We start from the raw sequence: 24,267 nt of genomic DNA on the forward strand, positions 1-24,267 counted from the left end.
ATAGTATGTACTCATGCTTCAGTATAGTTTTCAGTACCACTCATGCTTCAAGTGAGTTGTCATTAGTCAATTTTTATACATTTCACTTAATTAAAGTTTCTTGAGAATGTTGGACAAATAGGGAACGGGATATTCGACGACGAATACGACATCGAAAAATTTGTTAATTAAGTTATTCGAAGAAAAGAAAATCTTCTCTAAAGATGAAATTATAATGTTGCAACAGCGTCGCTACGCTGTGATGTCGCGTTGATTTATTGTTCATAAAAATTTTTTAGCGAAAAAAATTATTGTTGACGAAATGTTCGCAAAAGCATTAAGGTCTCTAGTGCGTTTTCGACTTGTTAAAAATCGTTTTTACTGTATGATGGAACAGACCTATGACAGTTGGCACATATGAGAGAAAATGGAATCAATTGTCTGTGCAATTCTCTTGTATAGAGAGTTAAAAGAATTGGTTTCGATAGGTGATACGTCAAAATTTTGATGGAAGTTTAACTGAGTTCCATGGGTGCCACTCTTTTTGACATTCTCTTTAAACATTCTATAGTCTACCATAGGAACCATCTGTCATTCACATGTTCTTTCTATCAGCCACTGGCATACCAACTTATCAGTTCCTCGTTTGAAATGCGTCCCTCAAGTGATCAAGTCACTTAAGTGAGAACAACGCACTTCAAGAAAAAGTGCTCTTAATGACAGCTGCCAAATAGAGTACTACTTTGTATGAAAAAAGTGTCCGAATTTTTTTACAGTGCCAAAATTTGTTCGATACACTGTCCAGTTTCAGTACCCTATTTAGAGGACCATCCATGCTTGAAGTGCGTTGGTCAGAATCAAAAATTGGATATAAAGAGACAAGGGTAAGAAAAATCAAAAATATGATGGATGACCTTTAGTTATTGAGTTCTGTTAGATAAAAACAACTAAACCTCAGCAGAGAACTCTCTGCCAATAGTAAAGAATAGGAAGAAAAACATTACCTACTCGTCTACATATATAATTACACATGGACGAGTATATGATACCAGACCAACACCGCTTCTTTATGTCAACAATTAGTCGGACAGACATTATTTCCTGCCACTTTACGAGTCTGCTAAAAAATAGACCAAAATACCGAACGAAGATATCAATTTAAATGAACAAAACGCATAAAATAAAATCATTCAGAGTCGACTTACACAGCCTATCGATAATAATGTGTGGTTACGGTGTTGTGTGTGTGTGTGAAGAAAAGGTAAACATAATTGAGAAAGAACTGGTGAACTAAAAAGAGTCGCCAACATTATATCTTTCTACATTAACTGCGACGCAAAGTGGGCTCTATGTACTCTCTGTATCGAACCGTAAACTTGAATCGACTTTGAATATTTTAACGTTTTAAGAATTTATATGCACATTATGATGGTCAGGAGGTCATAAAAATTTTGCTTGAAAACCAGAATGACTGGTTGAGTTGAGCTGTGTGAGATGAAAATGTTCTTCGTTCGAACAGGCAGCCTTGACCCATTTTACTTGACAATTTCTGCATTAATCTTTAATAGATGATGGACAATTATGCGGTTGGTAATTACAGATTGAATGAATGCAAAACAGTTAAGCTAAAGACAGGCACACTTATCAGCGGTAAATCGTTAGTTTAATTCAATTAATTCTGTTCTTACGTGGATGGTAAACATATATTTTGACGAATTTAACAGTTACAATTTGACAAAAATTAGGTTAGACCGATTTGATGGCAATGTATCCATTGACTAACACCAAAAAATCTTGGCAATAAATTACACTTGAGTTACGTGACACTTGACTTATTTTCCAAATAAAACACCGTTCAGTACAGTTTGCTAGAGAGAGTATTGATACAGACAATGATGACAATAACTTAGCGAAAGCTTGTGAAAATTAGAACTGAAAATTGAAAGACTGAGCAAAACGTTACTTTGCAGCTTGATAATTCTGCACACGGGTTCTTGGGACGATATTAATGCAAGTGTTAGAAGGATCGATGCTTTATTATTCAATCTTCACCGCGGCTTAACTTCTACCACGGGGCAGAGTAAAATAAATCAGGCAGGAGCGGTTAATTTTCGAAATGTCAAATAAGGGACCTAATACTCTCATTCAGAAATTACGCACGTCAGTCGTAAACATCAATCACTCCTCCCGTTTCGCTCAGGTCTTTTCATATATAAATTGTGATTCTTTTCCCTTCAGGCGCGCATGCGTAGTTTAAACCTATTTAAAAAAAAAAAACATTGTTTTTCAAAGGCCTGTCATGTCAGACAAGTCGAAAACTTGGCTTGTCATGCAAGGCACTGGCACGATCAAGGTATATAAACTTACTGAAGATAACGCAAACAGTCAGATAATAGCAAGAAACACGGACATCAAGCTTCGGGTGAATATAAGATTTGTGAATTACACCGGTATCTAACATTATCAAAATTATATTCATCCGAAAGTAGGGATCCATGTACGGATTTGCGTTACCTTCAGTTAGTTTATTTACCTTGTGCACGGTAGATCTTTCAAGATAGCTATTTTCCCGTTAAGTGTCTAAATGGTGTTTTACGCACTAGATGTGGGATTGTCGATACAAACGAAATAATGACGCATCTTGTGCGCAAAACAACCCCATTTACTACCTAGTTATGAAAATAGCTATTCCCATTGCATTAAATGTAATTTATTCTTTGTAGGTGCCGAATGCTAGGGAGACCGCACTGAATTTGCATCTCTTTTTGCAACTCTTTTTTTCGGCATGCAACTCTTTTGCAACTCTTTTTTTCCGCGTGCAACTCTATTGCAACTCTTTTTTCTGCGTGCAACTCTTTTGCAACTCTTTATTTTTGCGTGCAACTCTTTTTTTCAGATTGCAGCTCTTTTCAGTGCGGTCCCCCTCGGCTGAATGCCATCATTTTCACATCCATTTCCATTTTCTGCGATGTGTGACGTTCAACATGTTATTTGCTCTACTCCATTCTACTAATTCACTGTCTCGAATATTTGGCATTCTAAACATTCCCCCTTTCGAAATTCAACAATCTGAACATTCATTTATTCAACCTTTTGACAATGTGGACTCTTCAACATAAAAGCTCTATATTGATGAATACACCAATTAAGTTTCAGCGCAGCAATGAATCTTCAGTTTCAAAACATTAACCCATGGTGTTTGAGTATGCTTTCGCATTAAAAAGGTAATTACGGTATCGGTTCCTAGGAAATCGTTCGTAATTAAATTCTCGGTAACTTAATTAGTCTAACAAAGTTGAAGGCCTGTTATCACCGCAAGTTGAATGAACGCTATTCATTCCACACACAATGGACATAACGTTTTGTCATTCCTATACTGTGTATGTATGATACCCAGACCCCGTATGTAATTCAGGTTATATTGCGATCTTCAAAAATCATTTTTTTTTAAATTTAACTAGTTCAATAAGGCAATACCAGCTTTGATCGATGCAACAAAATGATCCCAATGTTGTTCAACAACTTTTCACCAAGTCGATCTGAAAAGCCGTTACGAGATTATAATGTGCAATTTTTCAGTGATGATTCGTATGGAGCTAACTTAAGTAACTCATATATTGGAAAAATTTTTTTTTTTTTTTTGCTGTACAGCAAATTGTGCACTCACATGGATAGCTTTCCTTGATAAAATAGGAAAAAAAAAGAGAAGTAGAAAATCATCATATCGTCGTCTCTATGTTTGTTTGTTTGTTGTTGGACTTGACTTTTCTGTAACACATTTTCGCACAGTTCGTTGAACCGTGAAATTCTGAAACTCTTTTTCATTGTGATGTGTGTTGACTTCAATGTGACACTTAAATTTCGTGCTCCACAGATTTTATTGGATGAATTTTCATTTTTTTTCTGTCTTTTTTGTATTGTTATCAACACTGCAATTGTGTTAATCCTTTGTTGTTGCGAGTTACTTTCACAGCCATTGTTCGTTGATATAATGGTAAACGAAAACAAAACAAAAATGGTAAGAGGATCTCTGCGTTTCGTATGGCTTGTAATATGATCTAAACGCTAATGGAGGTATATGCTATTTGCACCCAGACCTGAAGTACAAGTACCACACAAATACACTATTTGCAGCGTGGAAATATTGATGTAACTGTATATATGCATGTACCCAATTGTCGAAACATACAATTGTTAGGCCAGTTTGTACAAGGAAGATTCAAGTTGCTTTCGTGGAGACACCGATGTTCACGAATTGTTTGAACAGTTTATGCAAGGAAAAATGAAGAGTTAGTCTGGTTTCTTATGTCGATTCATAACTTTTTTGATTTTTGACGACTGGATATGATTGGGGGGCCAGACTTTCCAAACTATTTTTTTTTTGTGCTTTGAACCATATTAGTGTAAAACTTAAAATTGGTAATATCTCGGTCAAAACTGAATATTTTTTTTATAGTTGAACCAGAATCGGAAAGGTTGGCTCAATACCTATAATCGCTAGAAAAACTTTTTTTTGAAAATTTAAAGTTCACTGAGTTATCCTGGGTTCCTAAAAAGTGTACCGGAATAACCGCTAACTTTCATTTCGGCCAGTTCTAAATAAAATTTGACGTTAGAGGGCGCGTTGGAAAGCTGGTGAATAGTACTTTCAGATCTAGTCGGCCGAGCTTGTACGTATCAGAGGAACATGAGATATACCGCTATGAAACACCCCCTTTTCCACAGACATTTTTCTCTAAATAAAATGAGAAATTACCTGAACAATATGACAATTCTTGAATGTCCTCTAAGTGCTCCCAACGCTAGAACTCAAGGATAAAGTGAGCTTCCATCAGTTTTTTTTCAACTGTATTTTGTTTTTAAGGATAGTTGAAGGCCTCTAGAGGTCAGTTCGTTAGATCTCATCACTCCTCAGTGACCATCTTGCTCACAACGCTAGAACTCAAGGATAAAATGCGCAAAAAACAACTTAAAGTTTAAAGAGGTAAGTTTTTAAAATTTAAAAAGTCATGACCAGTGAACACTAATGAATTACAATCGTCTTGTAAGGGTTAATTTTTGATTACATGTTCAAGCGTACTAGTAATTATTTGAAGCTTGAAGGATGACATAAGAACTCGGACTAAGACTCTATGGGTGCAAATAGAATTTTTGCACCTTGTTGGTAAAAATGTATTTTACACTATCTGCCCGGCGGCGCATAAAAAGTTTAGTACAAAGGAGATGCATGATTTCGTGAGAGAATTTCATACGTCTACTCTACCAAAATCTTGCATCTCTTTTCCACTAAGTTCTTTATACGTTGTGTGGTAGGATTGGCCAGTTGTTATTTTCTCTGTTATACGTTGACCAGAAGCACTGCTGCTGGTAAACACAATTTCTTTGTTATATTTCGATGCATAGCGGAAAAAATATCGTCCCCAAATGTTTCTACCTGATACATAGATAGTGGCGAGATTACTGCGTAGCGGAAGATATTGTCATTACACGAAGTACAGTTCAGTTAGATTTGATTTGTTTGTTAAGAGACCTCACTAACAGCCCTTTACGGCCAACAACAAAACTTCTGAACCACGCCTCAAAGTATGCTCTAATTGATATCTCGCCTGAATGTAGACTAGACACATGCAGACAAATTTGAGTTGCCTCATACGAGTCATTCTGTGTGTACATCGTTACAATGGCATCAAACACACTGCAACTACCCAAATTATGAAGCTTGAGTGAAGTTCAGGACGGTACCAATGCGATATAATCGTTAGAAAAATTCCATGTGTAATTGTTTGACACGGGAATCGAACCCGGATCATTTTGGTGGAAGGCTGAGCCAACCCGTCCGTATATAGAACGGCAGTGACATATTTTCGTCGTGAAAATCGCCAATATGAACTAATACACATCTCACTTCTCACAGCCCAATCTATACTAACAGAATCCTATTTGACTGACTTTGGCCTTAGTTATTGATTCTAATAAATCGACTTTGTCGGAGAGCATAATATTGCCGATGTTTCCGGTCATCAGATTCAAATTGGAATTGATTCAGTTCAACCATTCCATATGGATGGTAAGCTTGAAATCAGTTAAGCTTTTGCTTTATTGTAACTATTATGGAATTTACATTTAAAATATGCACGCAAACATGATTGCCGTTTGAATATTACCTGGTATGGATCCATCAAAGTCTTGCATATGGTTATTTCATATTATATCTAGAACATATGGCGTAACTTGTTGAAATCCATTAGAGATTATTAATTTTTCGGCTGTGATATGTGTGTGTGTTTGCATGTACACATTATATTTTACACAAATAACGCATTTATAACCAAATAATAGAAAGTAGATCGTCGAACTGTGAAAATTATTAATTTGATTAATAAATTTTTGTTCGCAGAAGAAGAAGACGAAGAAAAATTATCATTTCAATAGAGCGAAGTCCAAAGTGGAAGAAGAGTGTTTTTATGCTTAAATAATAAACAATAATAACTGGCGTCCATCGAGCACACACCAGGTTTTTTTTCGGGTGGATAAAATGGAAATATAATGATATGTAATTTATGCTTATCTTTAACATGCGCTTCCACAGTTCACAAATTGTTATTAATAATGGTAACGAATAATACAAAGAACATGAATGCACAGCAGATTTAGCTGTTTTTCTTTCTTTCTCGTTCATTTAAAAAAAAGAGTTTAAATTTCATTAATTACAGCTGTGTCTCATTCCACTTTGAACACATTTACTAGTTTGATAACTTCAACAGTACAGAGCAAATACTTTACATGAGTCGGAAACCGTACTTTTCATAGTTCATGCACTTCTTACGACGACGTCCACAACAAGGGTGTAAACTTAGGAGAGGTCAGGCTGATCGTCATTTTATTAGATACACGGGAACCATTTTAATTAACCAATTCAGCAAAATCACATTTGAATGGCGTGGTGAATTGTTAGTACCAAATCAACGCAATTGTGCTGTGGTGTATATAGAAAATTCACCAATTACAAAATTAATTGACACTTTTCATTTGCCCTGCACTAGATGATATGCTATTTTCGGCACTAGATGTGCAGAATACGCATCGTGTGTCCAAAATAGTATATTATGTCACTAGAACCAAAAATTACACCTAATTTATATTCAGGCGTACCAAAAAGTCATATTCTGAACAAAAATTGACAGACGAAAAAGTGGGACGGGTGTGAGAACGGGAAGTTTTTGGCCCGCCTGAATACAAAATCATTTATCACCGAGTTATTTCAATAAAACATTTTTCTCAATAAAGGCAACGAAAGTTTTACTTTTCGTGAATGAGTTGAGTAATACACTCATGTAATTTTGAAAACCGACACATTTTCCGTTTTGTGGCTTTGTTAATTTTGCATTCATTTTTATATTTAAAAAAATCAAAAACTCTAGTAAAACACAGAAACAGAAATTGTTTTCAAAAGTATTTTTTGTCTAGTTTGCCATTGACTTTTTATTCTGGTTTACCGCCGATTGCATCACATTTTAGGTAAATCGCATTCCAATTTATACAAATAATAAATCTATTCGCTGAAACGAGAATTAAATGGTAAATCTATTCGACCGAATGGGAATTAGGCCTCTCTGCTTCCGATCTATTTACACGGAATTTTAATAATGATTGAAAATTGAGAGAGTGACAATTCACCGAGAGAGTGACTTCTCATCGAAAAGAGTGACAACTTAACGAGAGAGTGAAAACTTCATGATAGAGTGACAACTTTACGAGAGAGTGACAACTTTACGAGAGAGTGACAACTTTACGAAATAGAGTGACATTAGACCGATGCAAAGAGAGCTTTTTTCGCGTGTGTCACATTCTTTCCCATTGTGTTAAATGGAAATTTAAACAACAACGTACAGCGACAAAAAATGAATATATAGTGAAACTGAGCGAATCGCCTCTTTGAATCAATCTATTCATCGAAAGAGTGACAGCTTAATGCTTGTTTTACACTAACCAAATAAGTACTCCGTTTGAGAGACAAAATTGAGTTTTTTCAATTTTTCTTTGTTTATTTGACAGCTTGCTCTATCACGGCTCTCTCACTGAGTACTTTTTGTTGAGTGGAAACCATACATAATGATAGAATGACAACTTCGTCGAAAGAGTGACAGCCTCATCGAAAGAGTGACAACGTCATCGAAAGAGTGACAACGTCATCGAAAGAGTGACAACGTCATCGAAAGAGTGACAACGTCATCGAAAGAGTGACAACGTCATCGAAAGAGTGACAACGTCATCGAAAGAGTGACAACGTCATCGAAAGAGTGGCAACGTCATCGAAAGAGTGACAACGTCATCGAAAGAGTGACAACGTCATCGAAAGAGTGACAACGTCATCGAAAGAGTGACAACGTCATCGAAAGAGTGACAACGTCATCGAAAGAGTGACAACGTCATCGAAAGAGTGACAACGTCATCGAAAGAGTGACAACGTCATCGAAAGAGTGACAACGTCATCGAAAGAGTGACAACGTCATCGAAAGAGTGACAACGTCATCGAAAGAGTGACAACGTCATCGAAAGAGTGACAACGTCATCGAAAGAGTGACAACGTCATCGAAAGAGTGACAACGTCATCGAAAGAGTGAAAAAGTCTATCAACAAGTAAATTTTTGTTACCAAAGATTGCGACATTACTCAAATACATATTTAAGTTGTATTACACTGCTGTTGGATGTGTTCAAATATAGCAACAACTTTCCACCTTTCTCCCTTCCATAGACGAATGTATTTCGAAGTTAACGAAGTACAAGATTCGTAGTCAAACAGTAGACAATTATAGCTGGCCGATAAATTATCAACAAATAAAATAACTGCACATGAGCTGAACATCTGATATTCATTGGGCCAATGTATGCGTAGTCGATGCGTATGTTAAATTAACAAAAGAAATAGGAAATGTGTTCAAAGTACCATATAACACGACTGTGAAACAATAAAAAAATTGAACTCAGCTTCTTTTTATCGTTCATAAGTTTAATTTTTATTAATTACGAATTTAACGATATGAAAAAAGGTTAAATGAAAATTTTTTACGGCTACAGAGCAAAATTCTTTTCAAGTTTTGTTGCTTTAATCACATATATGAAAAAGAGAACGAAATATATTCATTTTGTACCACATCATCATCATCATCATACATATTACTTATCCACCCACCGGGCGAATCGCATAATTTACTGTAAAAGATATGCTCATTATGCCATTTCTTTTGCTTTAATAACTTTGATTCGTTTATGGTCTAAATACCTTTTAAAATGAAATATAAATAATTCATAAAATTTTCAGTGAAAATGTCGGCGCGATTAAAACAGCAGACGCAGCAGAGATTCTGAATTGCTAATTATAATTATGGTTGAACAAGAATAGTATGCAAAAAAAACAACAACAACCCAACAAACAGTACAACTGGGAAACCATTTGATAAATACACCGAAATTTCAATCCAGAGATGAAATCTGCGGTCACATTGAAATGAATCCTGGTCGAGTATTCATTCAGTGCTTTCATTACTCTCATACAGTAATGACAATTGCTGGGATCGACAATAAATATTAGCAGTTGCGCTTCATTTAGCGTAATTAACATTGTGTAAGGACAATGTTTTATGTCATTACAGTGAATGAAAATCGAAACCAAAATACCGAAGGGTTGAAGCTTCTCATGAAACATGGGCCAAATTAGAAAATATTTGTCGAACGTCACGTCGAATCAATGAAGCTACAAGATATCAATAGCTTTACGTTCTTTTATAAAGAAAAACGTGTCCGCATACAGTACATTACCGCTCACCCTCGTTTTTACCTGACGTGTTCGTATACGAGTACTTGCTCGAGTATAAATATCGGTGCGTGTTGATCAATTTAACGACAGTATTTATGCAAACATGCAAGATGTTTCCTTACAAATTGATTGAATAGGACATTTTCTTTAATTTGACAATACTGTATGCCATGAATAAATCTCTCAGTTCAAAATTAGATTTTAAATGAAAGAGTGCTTCTTTGGTCTAGCTCGGAACAGAAGACCCGAGTTCGATTTTCGGATGGAGTTGTTTCAATTTTCCTTTTCATAAAAGGAATAGGCAAAAGAAAAAGATATTCGCTACGCTTTACAAAGATTACGAAATAGGTAAAGTTGTGGCACCCCTTCCAGAAAGTTTTATTTGCCAATAATAAACATTTCGGGAAGAAATGACCAAAAGTCATTCTGCCAAATAATTTCAGTGATTAGTTATATGAATGTTATCATACGCACCCTAGAAGTGTTTTGTATAACAAGCTTGCCAATAAATTGTGTGTTTCCTGGCACGTAACACAGTATTGTGCCACGAAACTGTTAGAACTTAATTAAGTGTCTGATTTAAGAGTTGTTGTGTTTGATTTAAAGCAAATAATTACGTCTGTTGCTTTGTTAAATGGCGTCTTTCATCGATAATCCCCACATAAATTTCGTTGAACAAATAAAGGTCTAGATTCCTATTTTCTTCAAATGAAATACTGAATCCAGATTTTGATTTGTTGGAATTCACCGAAAATATGTCGGATTTTGACAATGGTTTTAAATTTCAAGTCTTAGCTGAAACAGAAGTCGGAAAACCCCTTTAATCATTGGAGTCTGAGATACTGCTTGGTCAACGGTAGCTAACAAAAATGTCATTCAAATTTACAAAAAATTCCTACGACCGAAAACCAAATCGCCTTCTCGAATCTTTACGTCTTTTCGTCAAACCATAATGTTTCCCTATCAGCTGTTTACTCCCAAGGCTGTATACTTTGGGGAGGTCACGCAGATGCAGATACGCGGGTTACACACCACGTTTCATACAAAAAATTCACCACAGAATACAAATTCAATTTTTGTAAATTTGTTTGTATGGAAAAGGTGTGTTCCCGCGTATCTAATAAAATGGAGATCTGCGTGACCTCCCCAAACTATAGAGTCTTGGTTTGCTCCCCAGAAACGAGTGTTTGTTATTTTACTTCCTGATTAAATTAATTTTGCTTTCAACGTTTCATGCAAAACAGTAATTAACTTTGCCATAATATTTGCAAACAAACAATCGCTTTCTATGTTTGTGATCAACCGATATTGCACAAACCGTCCTGATGGAATTATCTCGTCATCAAACATTTTTACGACATTAAAATCACATAAAAATAACATTTTGTCAAATGAACTGAAATCTAGTTAGGCAAGCTTTCACGTGCGCTCTGCAAATTTAACCAATTTTTTTTTATTCGATCAGAAAGTGTATTTTTTGTGAACAGTCAAATGCAATATTTTCAATATTGTATCCAATCCAACCATTTATATATACAACATAGAGGAGTTAACGAAATAAAAATATTTACCCCATGTCGGCAATGTGTACACAATATTTAGTCCATATAATCCAGATGATCGGTGGAGATGTGTATATAAAACAATTGTCGTATGCTGTGATATTTAACACAAGTTTTTTTTGTGATTGTAACAAAATTTGGTTATTTAAAAGTTTAATGGTTTTTCTCCTCTCTCTCTCTCTCTATCTGTATCGAAGAACAATTTCTTTTTTAACACTAAAAGTCTGAGTCAAAATCAACGAGGTGGAAAACAAAAAACGCGAGCTATATGTTTCTATTTAGCACGTACTGCACATAAAAATTTATGGATACAAGAAAGAAAAAAAAACAGCGAACCGCGAAGCCAATGTTAAGACAAATGTACAACATGAACGGCGAACAGCTCAAAGTAAACTGAAAATAATTCAGCAAAAGAAAAGCGCAATTCACCTGGTTGCGCACACAAACTTATATTCAACAAGAATTTAATATATCGTAAAATAGTCCATCGATGCCTTATTGTATACCAACACATGATGTTCGGTTTAACATTTTTGGTGTTAAAAAAATATGTAAATAAGTCGAGCGACTTATTGGTTTTGTGGTCGTTGTTTGGGCTTTGTGAAAAGCGAATTCGGTGTTTATTTACATTGGTTACCTTTCTTAAGACTCATAGGTTTGAAAATAGGCATCCGACTAGTGTGGATGTATTCGTAAAATTAGACATCGTCAAAATGCCTAAAATCCTAAGGCGGTCTTTCATCCATGGAAAATTCAATGAAACTTGAAAGCTCCGAGCCTTTTTTTGAACGTTGCTTCAAGAATCCTTAACTTTCCTCTTTCACTTTCAGAATATTTGCGAGACCACAGAGCCAACGTAAATGTGATTAATAGAAGGAAATTGGTTCTTAGTTTTGTCGAGCGTACTGTAGCAGTAGAAGATGGAAAACAAATCAAATTGAGTTTTAAAATAAATTTTAAAATTAAATTCGGAAAATGTAAATCCCGTCCTATCGGTTGTTGAAGCGTATTAGTATTTTACATGACTAGGGATAAAAAGATGAAAAGTAGAGTTTTCGTGTGAATTTTGTTGATCCGAGGCGAAGCCGAGGTCAATAAACACACGAAAACGAGACTTTTCATATTTATCCCGAGTTATGTAATGGATTTTACATGCTGAGGGCGTCGAAAGAAGTGGTTAAAACATGAAAAGTACGGTTTTCGACGCATGTAGCATGTAAATATACTAACCATTGACTACTTGATTTCACTTGATTTACATCACATTGCAATGTGGGTTGGCCTGTAGAGGAGCCACATTTTTTTCATAGTACTTCATTCTCTACGGCTAATTTTCATGTGAACCAACTTCAGATTTGTCATCACAGAACAAGTGTCACCATATGAAGTTGGTTCACATGAAAATAAGCGCAGTGACAGCAGTAATTTTATGACAGAATGTACTAAACTATGGAAAAACTCTATTACATTTCTTCTTAGTTTCTAAACATAATGCTCCTAAATTATAATGCAGTCTTCTTACTCGTTCAAATGAATTTTGGTACAAGACATGTTTTGCATTGGAAAGTTGATTATGTCAAAAAAAAATTGTATCTACCACGGTAGGTATGCCGGTATTTTTTCGCATACGACGACTTGTCGAACTCGGCTTCGCCTCGACATCTAGTGCGAAAAAATACATTCATGTGTACCTTGGTAGATAAATAACCAAGAGTCATTTGCGATTCACAGCGTAATAATTGAATCTGTTACTTTCTTTGTTCAAAGCGTCGCTAGGTGTTTGATACAAAATCTTTTACTTCACTTGTTTCAACAAAAATGTTACTATAAAAGAGAACGATTTTCAGAGCCGATTCATTATTTTCACTTGTGTTTATCAACAACAAAAATGACTAAATGGTTATTTAACTAAATTAATTATTGGGATATTCTTCGGTTGGTTATTTAACTGTTTACTGTGGGAATATGTGGGATAGAATACCATTCCTACACTTTCACCCAAATATTTTTTTTTAAATTAATTTAATTCTGATTCATATCCAGCATAGATGCGGAATGCTTCACGTCGGACGATTATCGAATTAGTAACGGGATTAGCAAAAACATCTTTCTTTTTGTAAGGCGAGAAAAAATTATTCAAAAATTTTATTATTAAAACATCTTCGATCGTCGAGTGAAAAACGTTATTATTTCAGTTATTTCATTCAGTGTGGAAGAAGTTTGCTTCGTTGCTCTTATGTATTGGACTCTTGTTCCGATAATCTTCTTCTTCTCTTTTTTTTTTTATTATTTATGGTCGATGTATGGTATATATGTGTACTATTATGCGGTTACCATATCGTACTATATCGGTTATGGTTTGTAGGTAAATCTGAATGGATTTGAATTGAATTGAATTTATTTTATTGGTTTTATTCTTGTAAACAAATCCATTTTTATGTAACTTTTTATTTCTATTCAGAAATGTTCGTGATGCTTTTTTATGCGTCGAAGTTTGGAGAAGATATTTTTCGTTTTTTGTTTTGTTCTGGCTGGTGTGTTGTCCCCCAATGTGATTGAAATAAAATATTGTGCGACACAATGACTCAAATTCTCTTTATATTCTTGATTCTTTGATACAACAGATTTGGGTTATTAACACTGCGGTCACCCATAAAATTTTCTATGTCACTAGAATGTGGGTCTATGATGGACGATGTAACACACTTTCAATTAATCGATCAGTTTATACGAGGTGCTACGGAACTCAAGCAGGTATATGACCAGAGTACAAAAATGACATAAATATGAAACAGGAACGCAAATCGATGAACACATTGACCGACCAGACTTAGAATCGTGCTTTTCCAATATTCGAATTTTCCTACTGAAGGATATATCCCGCAGCAATCAAATTCTCCAGAAGTTGGGATGTCGTAACATATGTGTACCTCTGATGGTTGGCATTACCTTAAGTGTTTAAATAGTATAGGTACTTCGATTTGAGTTTTGGGTACCGCGGTCAAAGAAATTTTCTCGGCTAAAAATCAATAAATTTAAATTACAAAAAAAACGAATAACCCGGTGACAACGTAACCACAAAACAAGATCTGAATAATTGCTGAACCGATAGTAACCGCGTTGTTTTTTCTGGTATGTAGACATTTTGTTTAATTGATTAATTTCGTAATTCATTTAGAGTAAATTCACAGCATTGGAAGTGAATGAATTACAAATTTCATGGGGTTCTGTTCAATAGACTCTGTTGTGCGTGTTTTTTTTATTAATTCAGTTTACGATGTAACTGTATGTGTGTAAAGTGAAAAATTACAAAAATTCGGTGAAAAGTATGCTAAAGTTAAATTCACAATCGTCCGTTTTCCGGTTTTCCAGCCGTGTTGCCTCTGTTTTCCAGCCGTTAAATGCAAAAGCCATTTAAACAATAGAAACGTCACTTAAACGAAGAGCTGACGGGAGGCAAAACGGACAACTGTGAATCCAACTTAACAATTGATGGAATCTGATAAGGAGTGTTATGCATCAGCCTACATTTGAAACGATTTTTGAGAAACCGAAAACGAAAAGAGCATCCACAGAGCCAACAACCTCATCTTTTTTGGGAACATTTCGTCAACAATTATTTTTTGGTTATGGCCATATGGATGACGTTTTGATAGCTCAAATAACCTTGGAACAGACCTATTATTTCTGATTAATTAGAGTCAAGCCAATTCTTGGTATCCTCTCTTTCCTCTAATTGACTTTCACGTTTCAACGACTTAGAGAATTCTATTCTTGCTGTTCTTTTTTTCTATAAAGAGGAAAATTGTGTTCATGTAATCTGTACCATACGAAATAATAATAAAGAGTCAAGCCACATCCTTATTGTAATATTTACGATAACACTGTAAAATTATTCAAAATTAATTGTTTAAAGACAAGTTTTGTGTACAGTTCACGTTTTCAGTTGAGGTTATGACGGAATTTTTCAGATGTCAAAAATGTCAATGTCAAAACCAAGGGGTGACTCACTTCTAGATTAAATGGATTAAATGGTATTAAATGGATTTAATGGATTAAATGGAATAAAAATTGGATTAAATGGATTAAATAGGAAAAAAGTTCATTTTACTGTAAAAGTCTTAAAAATTGTTGATTTTGATCGAACCATGTACTACAACTCATACTACAATGTTAAAAGGCGAAAAAATCCACTTTTAGGAGTTTTTGGAGTAAAGTGGATTAAATGTATTTACTTTACTAGTGAGGTAATGTGGCCTTTCCCTCACTAGTGAAGACCCTTTCCCTCGCTCGTAAAGTAAAACGCCATACTTTACACGTGAAATAATTTGATATCTCGTATCACGATGTCTCAATGCAAGTTGCAACGTCCTTAGGATTTTTATATTTAACAAGGATAATTTACAAAACCCTCAAGGGGAAAATGGGCTCCCAAACCCAAAAAACCAAGAAAAATTTTTCTTGGTTTTTCGAAAGTCTACTGTTACTGTAGGAGTGCATAAAGAGGTCGCAAAGTGACGTAATGATGTCAAAAATAGATTTATGAATGTGGCAGTAACGTTTTGGAACACTGGCACTCATAAAAAGTATGATGGAATGAGAGGATTCGTAGTTACAAGGTTCAAAATTTTCGTTTCCTTATTTACATGCCAAGAAAAGGTAGTCAGGCTAAGCCGTCATTCCAACCTGTAAAAACTTGGATCAATGTACTAGTTTTTGGATCTACAGATAATTTAATTCATTTAAGTTCTTCGAAGGCGGTAAAGTGCTTAATATGGAAGCAACATGACCACGTTGAACGGCCAGCGCCATCCTTTGGATCAAATAACTTGTAGCGCGTTTTTCATGTGTTTTTTCTGTTATTTTGCTACCAGGGTAAATAGTATTACTCTCTTGCTTTATGTTACCGATGTACCGATGTTAGTTTTACCACGTTCAACAATTCCGAAAAAGAGCTAAACATTTAATTCTTTTAGACTTGTCGTCTTTAAAAATTATTTATGATTCCCGCAACTCCCTGTTAAAGCAAACGCGAAATGTGGGAGTTAATGAAAACATTCGAATTGGATGCTTATAAATATCGATTGCAAGTAATGTCTTGTAAGGGACAACCCAAAATTATCGTTTCACTGGTAGACAGTGACATAAAATCGAAATAATTTTCACAACGCTTTGTATTGCAATACACACACGGACAGTGGTTTCTTGGAATGTTGGATACATAAGCTGCACTCAATTGTGGCCACGTCAGTTCAGTGTTGTCTTTACTTTCAAACATTTAAGATTGCTACGGCCGAAGGATGCATTCCGTTCGAATTCATAGAGTTATCGCTCTGATAATTTCCATCTTTTATCGCATTGGCGTTTGGCACCGTGGAGATCAACCTACAGTCAAGGAGATACGAATAAAGTCATTGTACTGCCTTTATTACGCCCTCTTTTTTCTATCATTTGTGGTCGGAGCAAAGAATACCGATAAAATGGATGACTCTATTTTCTTAGCTGAAGTATCGATCGGAACTGCAGTCTTGGCAATGAAATTTTGGCTTCTCGTTTGGAAGCAGAACGAAATTCTCAATTTGTTGAATCGAGTTTGCGTCTTTTCGATACGTATTGAAGACGACTTCAACCGTTTCAATAACAATCTTCGAGGATTCATGAAATTCGTGTTTGTGTTTGCAATTGCGATCACCGGTGCTGGTTCCTTATCGACTATAGTTTTCCCGTTACTTGGGCGTGACAGAACTTTATTTGTGGACATTGGATTTCCGTTGGATTACAGGGGAAATGAAATTGCATTTTGGCTTGCAGCTACGTTTCTCTTCACTGAAATGTTTTTGTCAGTCATCATTATGTTATTCACCGTAGTTATTTGGTATTTGCTTTTGACATGTTCTTTGCGGTACAAAGTGCTGGAAAGCGAGTTGAGGAATATGGGACGAATTAGCGGGAAATCGAGTAGGAAGATGATGAAAAGACAGATTCACAACAACTTTACTGAAGATTTAAAGACGTCAATTGACGCTCATCTGCACTTGAAGGAGTGTGTGACCGCATTGTAGTCCAGTCTGTGGTCTTTGTAATTAATTTTATGTTACAGTTTGATACAGGAAGTGGAGTCCTTCTTCTTAAACTTATTCTTCATTCAACTGGCCACCAGCGGCCTGTGCATCTGCGGCTCAATCTATTGCCTGGCATTTGTAATTGAATTGACATCATTTACAAATTTATTCGTTAATTTTTTCGTAGGATATCGGTGACAATCTAGTGGAACGTCTTATCTACATCTTTGTGTTTTTCTACTTCATTGCCGAGCTATTTATGATCACGTACTTTGGTAACGAGATTATGCTTTCAAGTAATCGACTCTCATACAGCTTATTCGAACCGGACTGGTACAATCAACCGCAGTCGACCAAAAAGTGCATCATTATTTTTGGTGAATATTTAAAGAAACCGCAAGAGCTGGTGATCGGAAAATTGTACCCGCTTACTTTGGAGACATTTACAAGGGTTCACCGCGGTCTGTTTTTATAATTTTGTATACTGATTTCAGCGTGACCTTTGTTTCAGGTTATGAATTCAGCCTACAGCATGTTCAACATCTTGAAAAGTTTTCAGTAGTGAAATTGTTAAGTCATTTTGTGAATTTTACTCTATAAGAATGGCGTTGAACCAATATTTCATTATTGTAATTCGTAGATCTGCTTTGTAAAGAGCAGCTGGAAAATATCTATTTCAACGACAAACATCATTCGCTACGCTACACAAGAAACACGTACTTAACCTGCAATTAGAACATAGTAAATCATTCGTGTATCATTGTACACACCATAATTGGACAGTGTCAGTGTGTCATACATTTACACTAGGGTCCATTGAAACATTGCGCATCCTGCTCCTTTTAGAACATGAATGTAACGAACTTACGTTTTTGAATAAAATCCACAAATTAACCCATAAATCTGTTTACTTAGCCAAAATACTAACACTACACCTTAAATTACCCTAAAATATCAAAATCGCCTATGTAAACACGCACATTCCAGCGATATAGAACGGACCTTGGAATCGAAGTAAGTACATCTGGTGGTTCTAGCATAACAGTAAATTTAGCGGAAACCAAACCTCTCCTCTCTGGGTTTAGGTCAATATTTAGGGAACGAGAAATTCTCTTTGTTATCCCAATTTCCGAGATTTAATCGAATTCATCATAGCACTAAGCATAGCACTTAGTGAGCCAAAGTAGGAAATTAAGACACTGTGGGAGCGCTGGTAGTTTAATTTCTTATAGATGTCGCGACTATTGGTTAAACTTAAAATCTACTAACGTGGTCAAGTGTGTACTGTACTGACTTAACCTGGTTACAATATTCGTGAAATGTGGGAGGTGGATGAAAGACAATTCATTCGAATATATTTCAAAAGGACACACGCAGTTATCATTTCACTGAATGACCGTGACATAAAATCGAAACAATTTTCATATAATTTGACGTTGCAATGGTGTACACAATGTGGGTGTGGGTGGAAATATCGATGAAATATTGATCGAAAGCTTCGCTTACAGTAACTTGGTCTGTATTTTAGCCACGTCAGTTCAGTTTAGTGTTGCTTTTACTTTGAAACGTTTACGTCTACCACGGCCGAGCGATGCATTCAGATCGAATTCACAGAGTTATCGCTATCATAATTGGCATTCTGCTGCATTTATTACGCCCTCTTCTTTCTATCATTGGTGGTCGGAGTAATTATAAACCATAATAGGGACAATTCTATATTCTTAGCTGAAGTATCGATCGGAATCGCAGTTGTGTGCGTAAAACTTTGCCTGTTAATCTGGAAGCAGAACGAAATTCTCGATTTGTTGAATCGAGTTTGTGTCTTTTCGATGACAACTGGTTTTCATTTTCACCATAATAATTTGGTATCTACTTTTGACTTGCTCCCTGAGATATGAAGTGCTGGGAAGTGAGTTGAGGAATATGGGACGATCTGACATGTAGAAACATGATGGAAACGCAAAGGCACAACAACGTTCTTGAAGACTTAAAGGCGTCGATCGTCGTTCACACCTATTTAAGAGAGTGTGTGACCGTGCTGCACTTTGTAATCCAGTGCGAAGTTCAGGGATTTCATTTTCATTTCCAAGATTGGTAAACCAAGTGGAGTCATTCTTTTCAGACCTGTTTTTCATTCAGTTTGCCACTAGTGGCCTGAGTATATGTGGAACAATCTATTGCCTGGTTTATTTGTAAGTAAATAAACAGTCACGCTCGCATTACTTCCATTCGCTTCCATAACCCTACTCGTATTACATATGTTGCTGCAGGCAAGCTTCAGGCGTTTAATATAAATTCGCTCTTCAAACTAAATATATACCGCGATAACCACAATATAACAGCTTGTGATTAATAATACAGTTGGAGTGTATATTCAAACCACTGAAAATAAAATGCTAAAATTGCAGACATAACACAAAACGAAGAGGAATATCGAGTTGCATACCACCAGGCTATTTTTATTAATTTGTAAATCCGCATTCTACGTGTAAAACTGAACAAATGTGAAAATTAGTGGAAAAATCATTCAGTCAACAGTGTAAAGTTATGTATGGTGTTATCGCACCAATTAAAATCGATGGGCGATTACTAATTTTGATCAATCAATGCGGTTAAACTCAGTGAGCCGATTATGCAATTTTAATGAATGTGAAAACTCGTATTTCACTCTGATTCGTATAATATAATGTCAAACATTTGTAAAATCACTGCAGAGTAAAGTAAACCTGGCAGGAACGGTTCATTTTTGAAACGTCAAATAACGGACCTAAATTCACTGAATGAAATGAACTCAAATGAACACTGACATAAATAGGTTTCTTCCAAGGCCGTTCAAAATGTCAATCGTCATCCACAGATAGGCCAACACAACCTCACTTTGAATTTTTGACGAACAAATTTGTTTAAGTTGCGGTTATGTTTGCTTCTGTGGATGACGACGGTCGGTTGTTTTCGGCTTGTCAAAATTCGTTTTTACCGTACGATGGAAGAAACCTATTGCAAAACTTTTATTCGCAAACCACAAAGTCTGCTAAATGTAACAGGTGCTAGATGTAAACAAAACAAGCGCTCCTGCCTGGTTTACTTTACTCTGCCGTAGTAAAACATCAAGGACAAGAGTGGTCAAAAACATCTTTTTAATTTTATAAACAAATCGTCCGATCACCTTTCCGTCGTAAAAAAATCCAAAATACTTTTCGGACATTCCGCTTTGTACGGGGAACAGTTACCCGAATTGCCATTGTATTCAGCGATATAATATTTTAAGTCAATTCCATCGTCGTGCGAAGATGTAGGCCTATGGTGGATAAAGCGTAAGGTAAGTTGTCGATATTTTTGTTTGAATTATTTTCGCCCCTTGAACAAATGTGAGAGCCGATACACCCTTTCCAAAGGCGAAATTTTCTTCAGCTGATTTTCAGCTGATCTACTCATAAAACCAAACTGTATATGCATATTAATACGGTTCTATCAATATCTCGCGCATGTATGTACCGTTAAATCCGTATAAACACTCATAGCCAGTTTTGTTTGTATGAGTAAACCAGCTGAAAATCAGCAGGAAGTAAAAGACTGAAATTTGATTGCCCTTTTCTGTACCTATCAGCTCTTTTTCTTCATACAAAACTGCAGCAGATTAGAACTGCGGTATAGTCGCAAATTTATATGTGGGCGAACTATTTCTCTTTGAAATGACACAATGAACGCGTTAGAGTAAATTGATTGCCCACCGGATCGTTTCTCACTATAAACAATATGAGAACGTAGCATACCTAACCTATTACATACGTGAACCTAGTGACACCGTAATCGTAATGCGTCAATAGCGCAATTGCGAAAGCCCATACGAAGTATCTGTCAAATCTAACGAAAGGTAAGAAGGAATAGCTTGGAGCCCAAATTAACAATGAAATTGTAAGGACTAGACTACCACCACCTGAATAAGCCAATTAGTCCAGAAGGGGATCCAAAAACAACCTCTCAAATCCTTTGAATTCTTAAAATTCTAGAACTAAGAAGATGGTGAACCATGTCAGGTGGTGGAACTTAAAATCAACACATTGCCACCTTACTAATCTCAAAAGTCCATAAGGAAACCTAGAAAACCCTCACAAATCCGTCAAATTCCACGATTTATAGAAATTGTGGTGCTGGAATTTTAGGACCCAACATACCACCTCAATAGTTCCGAAAGTTGAAGAGAATTATACAAATCGGTTTTTCTTCAGTTACAAGCAAAGACCTATCATTGTACAGCCGACTAGCATAATTTAAGTCCACTCTGAGGTATCATGGTCCAGAAAACCCGCTTTGCTAAACTTTTATATATTAATCCTATACTTCGTACGGGGCTTAAAATTAAGGATCTGCTTTCTGCCGCAATTTTGTATGATGAAATTGAACGGTTTGGTAAACTATCTCTCCTCAAAGAACATCTCCGTTGCAACACTTTTCGCTCATTTTTTTAACACGACTCTCACGTCTGAACTGGACATGACACGACAAAAACTCACGTGAATAAAATGTGAAAAATGTCGCCAAACACGCCATTATTGTAACCGTATTCGATAGAAGCCACTTCACATATTGCTCGTAAGAGACAGGCCTTGCTGAAGCCGTACGAAATCAGCTTATTCTCAATGACATTGAACACAATTTTTCGATCGATAAACCGACGAGTTCTGGATCCTTTCTTTGGTTTTCCCTTCTTTTTACCCTTTTTGCTCTTTTGTTTTGACTTTTTCTTCGGTGGAACGACTGATGTTTGATTATTTCCGTCTACCGATCGACCTCCATCGTCAGGATATCCATACTGCAAATAGTCATCATGGATTTGTTGTCCTACGTTAAATGTAAATGGAATATCAAACCCTATCTATCAGGCCAGCTAATCCTAGGTTAGCATAATCTGGAGCGGCAGGACTGTTGTAATTGGCTTCAAAGTTGTAGGATAGGAATACTTCTTGATCCGGAAGTCCTAGCGGTACAGCGATGGCCAGTAGTATCTAATCATTCGAGAAACGGTCTTTGTTTAATCAATTCTATGTAACATACGGTAATACCCATTCGAACATACTCCAACGGTACTGGAACCGGGAAAAGCCAATGCCCTTGATTCACGTGAAACAATTGCCGTTTTATTGGAAGAGTAAGGTATGACTGGTGCCACGGCATTTAAGCACTCGATTGCTCTAACGAGCATCACAAATGAAATGATGTTCGACGATTTCATTTTTCTGCATGAAATCACTACCGTAACAATCAAGACGTCCGACTGTAATGTGTACGTTTTTCAGAAATAATTTCTCGCACCTCACCTTTAACTGAATCTTTTTTCTCGATAAGTCATTGTTATTTCAATCGTTTATCGTGTCTTCAGCAACCTACTTTGCGGTCAAAGTTAGGGCTCGCACGTCCATGACGATTTTCGTTCAACCGGGCAGGCATGTGTCGTTAGCTCGTTAGCATCGTGTCTGTCATTAAGCAGTTATTGCTTGCTGTGGTAATGACAGTACTCTAACATGTGCAAAGCACGACAGAGTAAAATAAACCAGACAAGAGGGCTTCATTTGACAAGGGACCTTAAATTTTGCGAATAAAATTAATTCATTTTATGGCAGTGTTCATTCGAGTTCATTTTCTTACAGTCTCTTTTTTGACATTCGAAAAGTGAAGTGGTCCTGCCTGGTTTTACTCTGCCGTGTGCAAAGTGTACTTTAAAACAGATGCAGCAAAAGATTTTGTGTGAAACATTTGACGACACATCAACTAGTAGAAGTAGTAGATTTGAAGATACGCCGTTTCTAAAGACAATAAGAATTCATAGATGAGAGTACCATAACATGTACCGATGATGCAATGATTGAGCTTTAGACTGACCTACAAACACAAATGGCAAAGTTCATTTACCAAATTTTCCGGCTGTAGGAAGCAACGCCATCTATTTTAAACTCTATGAGAGTGTAACTAAAGCAAACGAATTGCTCTATTAACCAATATATTATGACTGTTCTAAGACTTCTATTTTTAACCTGGCACAGACGGCAAGCATATTAACAGTTTTACTGTTCAAACTATTACTTTATTTGATGGAAGATTTTCTGAGATTGATTTCAGAAATCTTTTACTTCATTTGTTTTGAACATGCTCTTTGCTACATAAAACTTCATTAGTCGAAGCTTGTCGTTTATTATTGCTGTCATGGTCCATAACAGACGACAGCCATCTGTAACAAGTTAAGCCATAGAGGAGTTTAGAACCCGAAAGAGAGAGGATCTATGTCTCGGCCGGCACATATTATAAAATTGCAAGTTGATTGTCAAATTGGAATGACGAATGGAATTTAAAAATAAAATTTTTACTTGTCTGGCACATCAGGTCTTTCAACAAAAATGTTATTTTTAAATTTCATTTGACACCAATTTGAAGTTCGTACTATGTGCGCCAGCCTCCTCAGGGCCCTTCGAGGACCAAAAATAAAAGACGAAATGTTTTACGTATTTTGGACAGGTAATGTAACAATTTTCCGTAGAGGTTTCAAACGGCGGCAGTGTCCAATAATTTTGCTAGGTAATGTCCTGGAAGTTTTTCGATTTCGTGGGAAAACGTTTTTTATCATTAACCCAATTTTCGGACAAGCCTGAACACAAACCTACATTCTCGAATCACCTTCTCAGCAGTACGGTAGCGCTTAATTTCTTTCGGTTAGTACAATTGGTACATAATATTCATGAACCGACGTGCTCAGAGGTACAGTTTGATGCGTGATTTATATTCTTAAATAAAAGCAAACATTTAATGTAATAAGAGAAGATGAAAAAATCTTTTTTTTTTTATTATCTGAA

At 35.9% G+C, this 24,267-nt stretch overlaps 3 protein-coding genes across 3 annotated transcripts in view; 1 reads left to right on the plus strand and 2 right to left on the minus strand.

Moving 5' to 3' along the window:
• Positions 1-11,739, minus strand: part of LOC119084368 — a 28,938-nt gene extending 17,199 nt beyond the window's left edge. Inside the window, exon 1 of the mRNA XM_037194317.1 lies at positions 11,370-11,739. The gene's annotated coding sequence lies outside the window, so the exon portion shown is untranslated. The remainder of the gene's footprint in view (positions 1-11,369) is intronic.
• A 4,881-nt stretch (positions 11,740-16,620) lies between these two features.
• LOC119084382 (odorant receptor 43a-like) lies at positions 16,621-17,992 on the plus strand. Its single transcript, XM_037194343.1, has 4 exons — positions 16,621-17,403; positions 17,461-17,560; positions 17,610-17,873; positions 17,934-17,992. The coding sequence occupies exons 1-4, from the start codon at positions 16,661-16,663 to the stop codon at positions 17,982-17,984; spliced, it is 1,158 nt and encodes a 385-aa protein (XP_037050238.1). The 5' UTR covers positions 16,621-16,660; the 3' UTR covers positions 17,985-17,992.
• A 2,536-nt stretch (positions 17,993-20,528) lies between these two features.
• LOC119084387 lies at positions 20,529-22,753 on the minus strand. The gene is made up of 4 exons (XM_037194351.1): positions 22,500-22,753; positions 22,294-22,428; positions 21,937-22,235; positions 20,529-20,720 (listed from the first exon to the last, which is right to left on the minus strand). The coding sequence occupies exons 1-4, from the start codon at positions 22,653-22,655 to the stop codon at positions 20,585-20,587; spliced, it is 726 nt and encodes a 241-aa protein (XP_037050246.1). The 5' UTR covers positions 22,656-22,753; the 3' UTR covers positions 20,529-20,584.
• Positions 22,754-24,267: the final 1,514 nt, after the last annotated feature.

Source organism: Bradysia coprophila, unplaced genomic scaffold, assembly GCF_014529535.1.
Source record: "Bradysia coprophila strain Holo2 unplaced genomic scaffold, BU_Bcop_v1 contig_732, whole genome shotgun sequence".
Lineage (NCBI taxonomy): Eukaryota > Metazoa > Arthropoda > Insecta > Diptera > Sciaridae > Bradysia > Bradysia coprophila.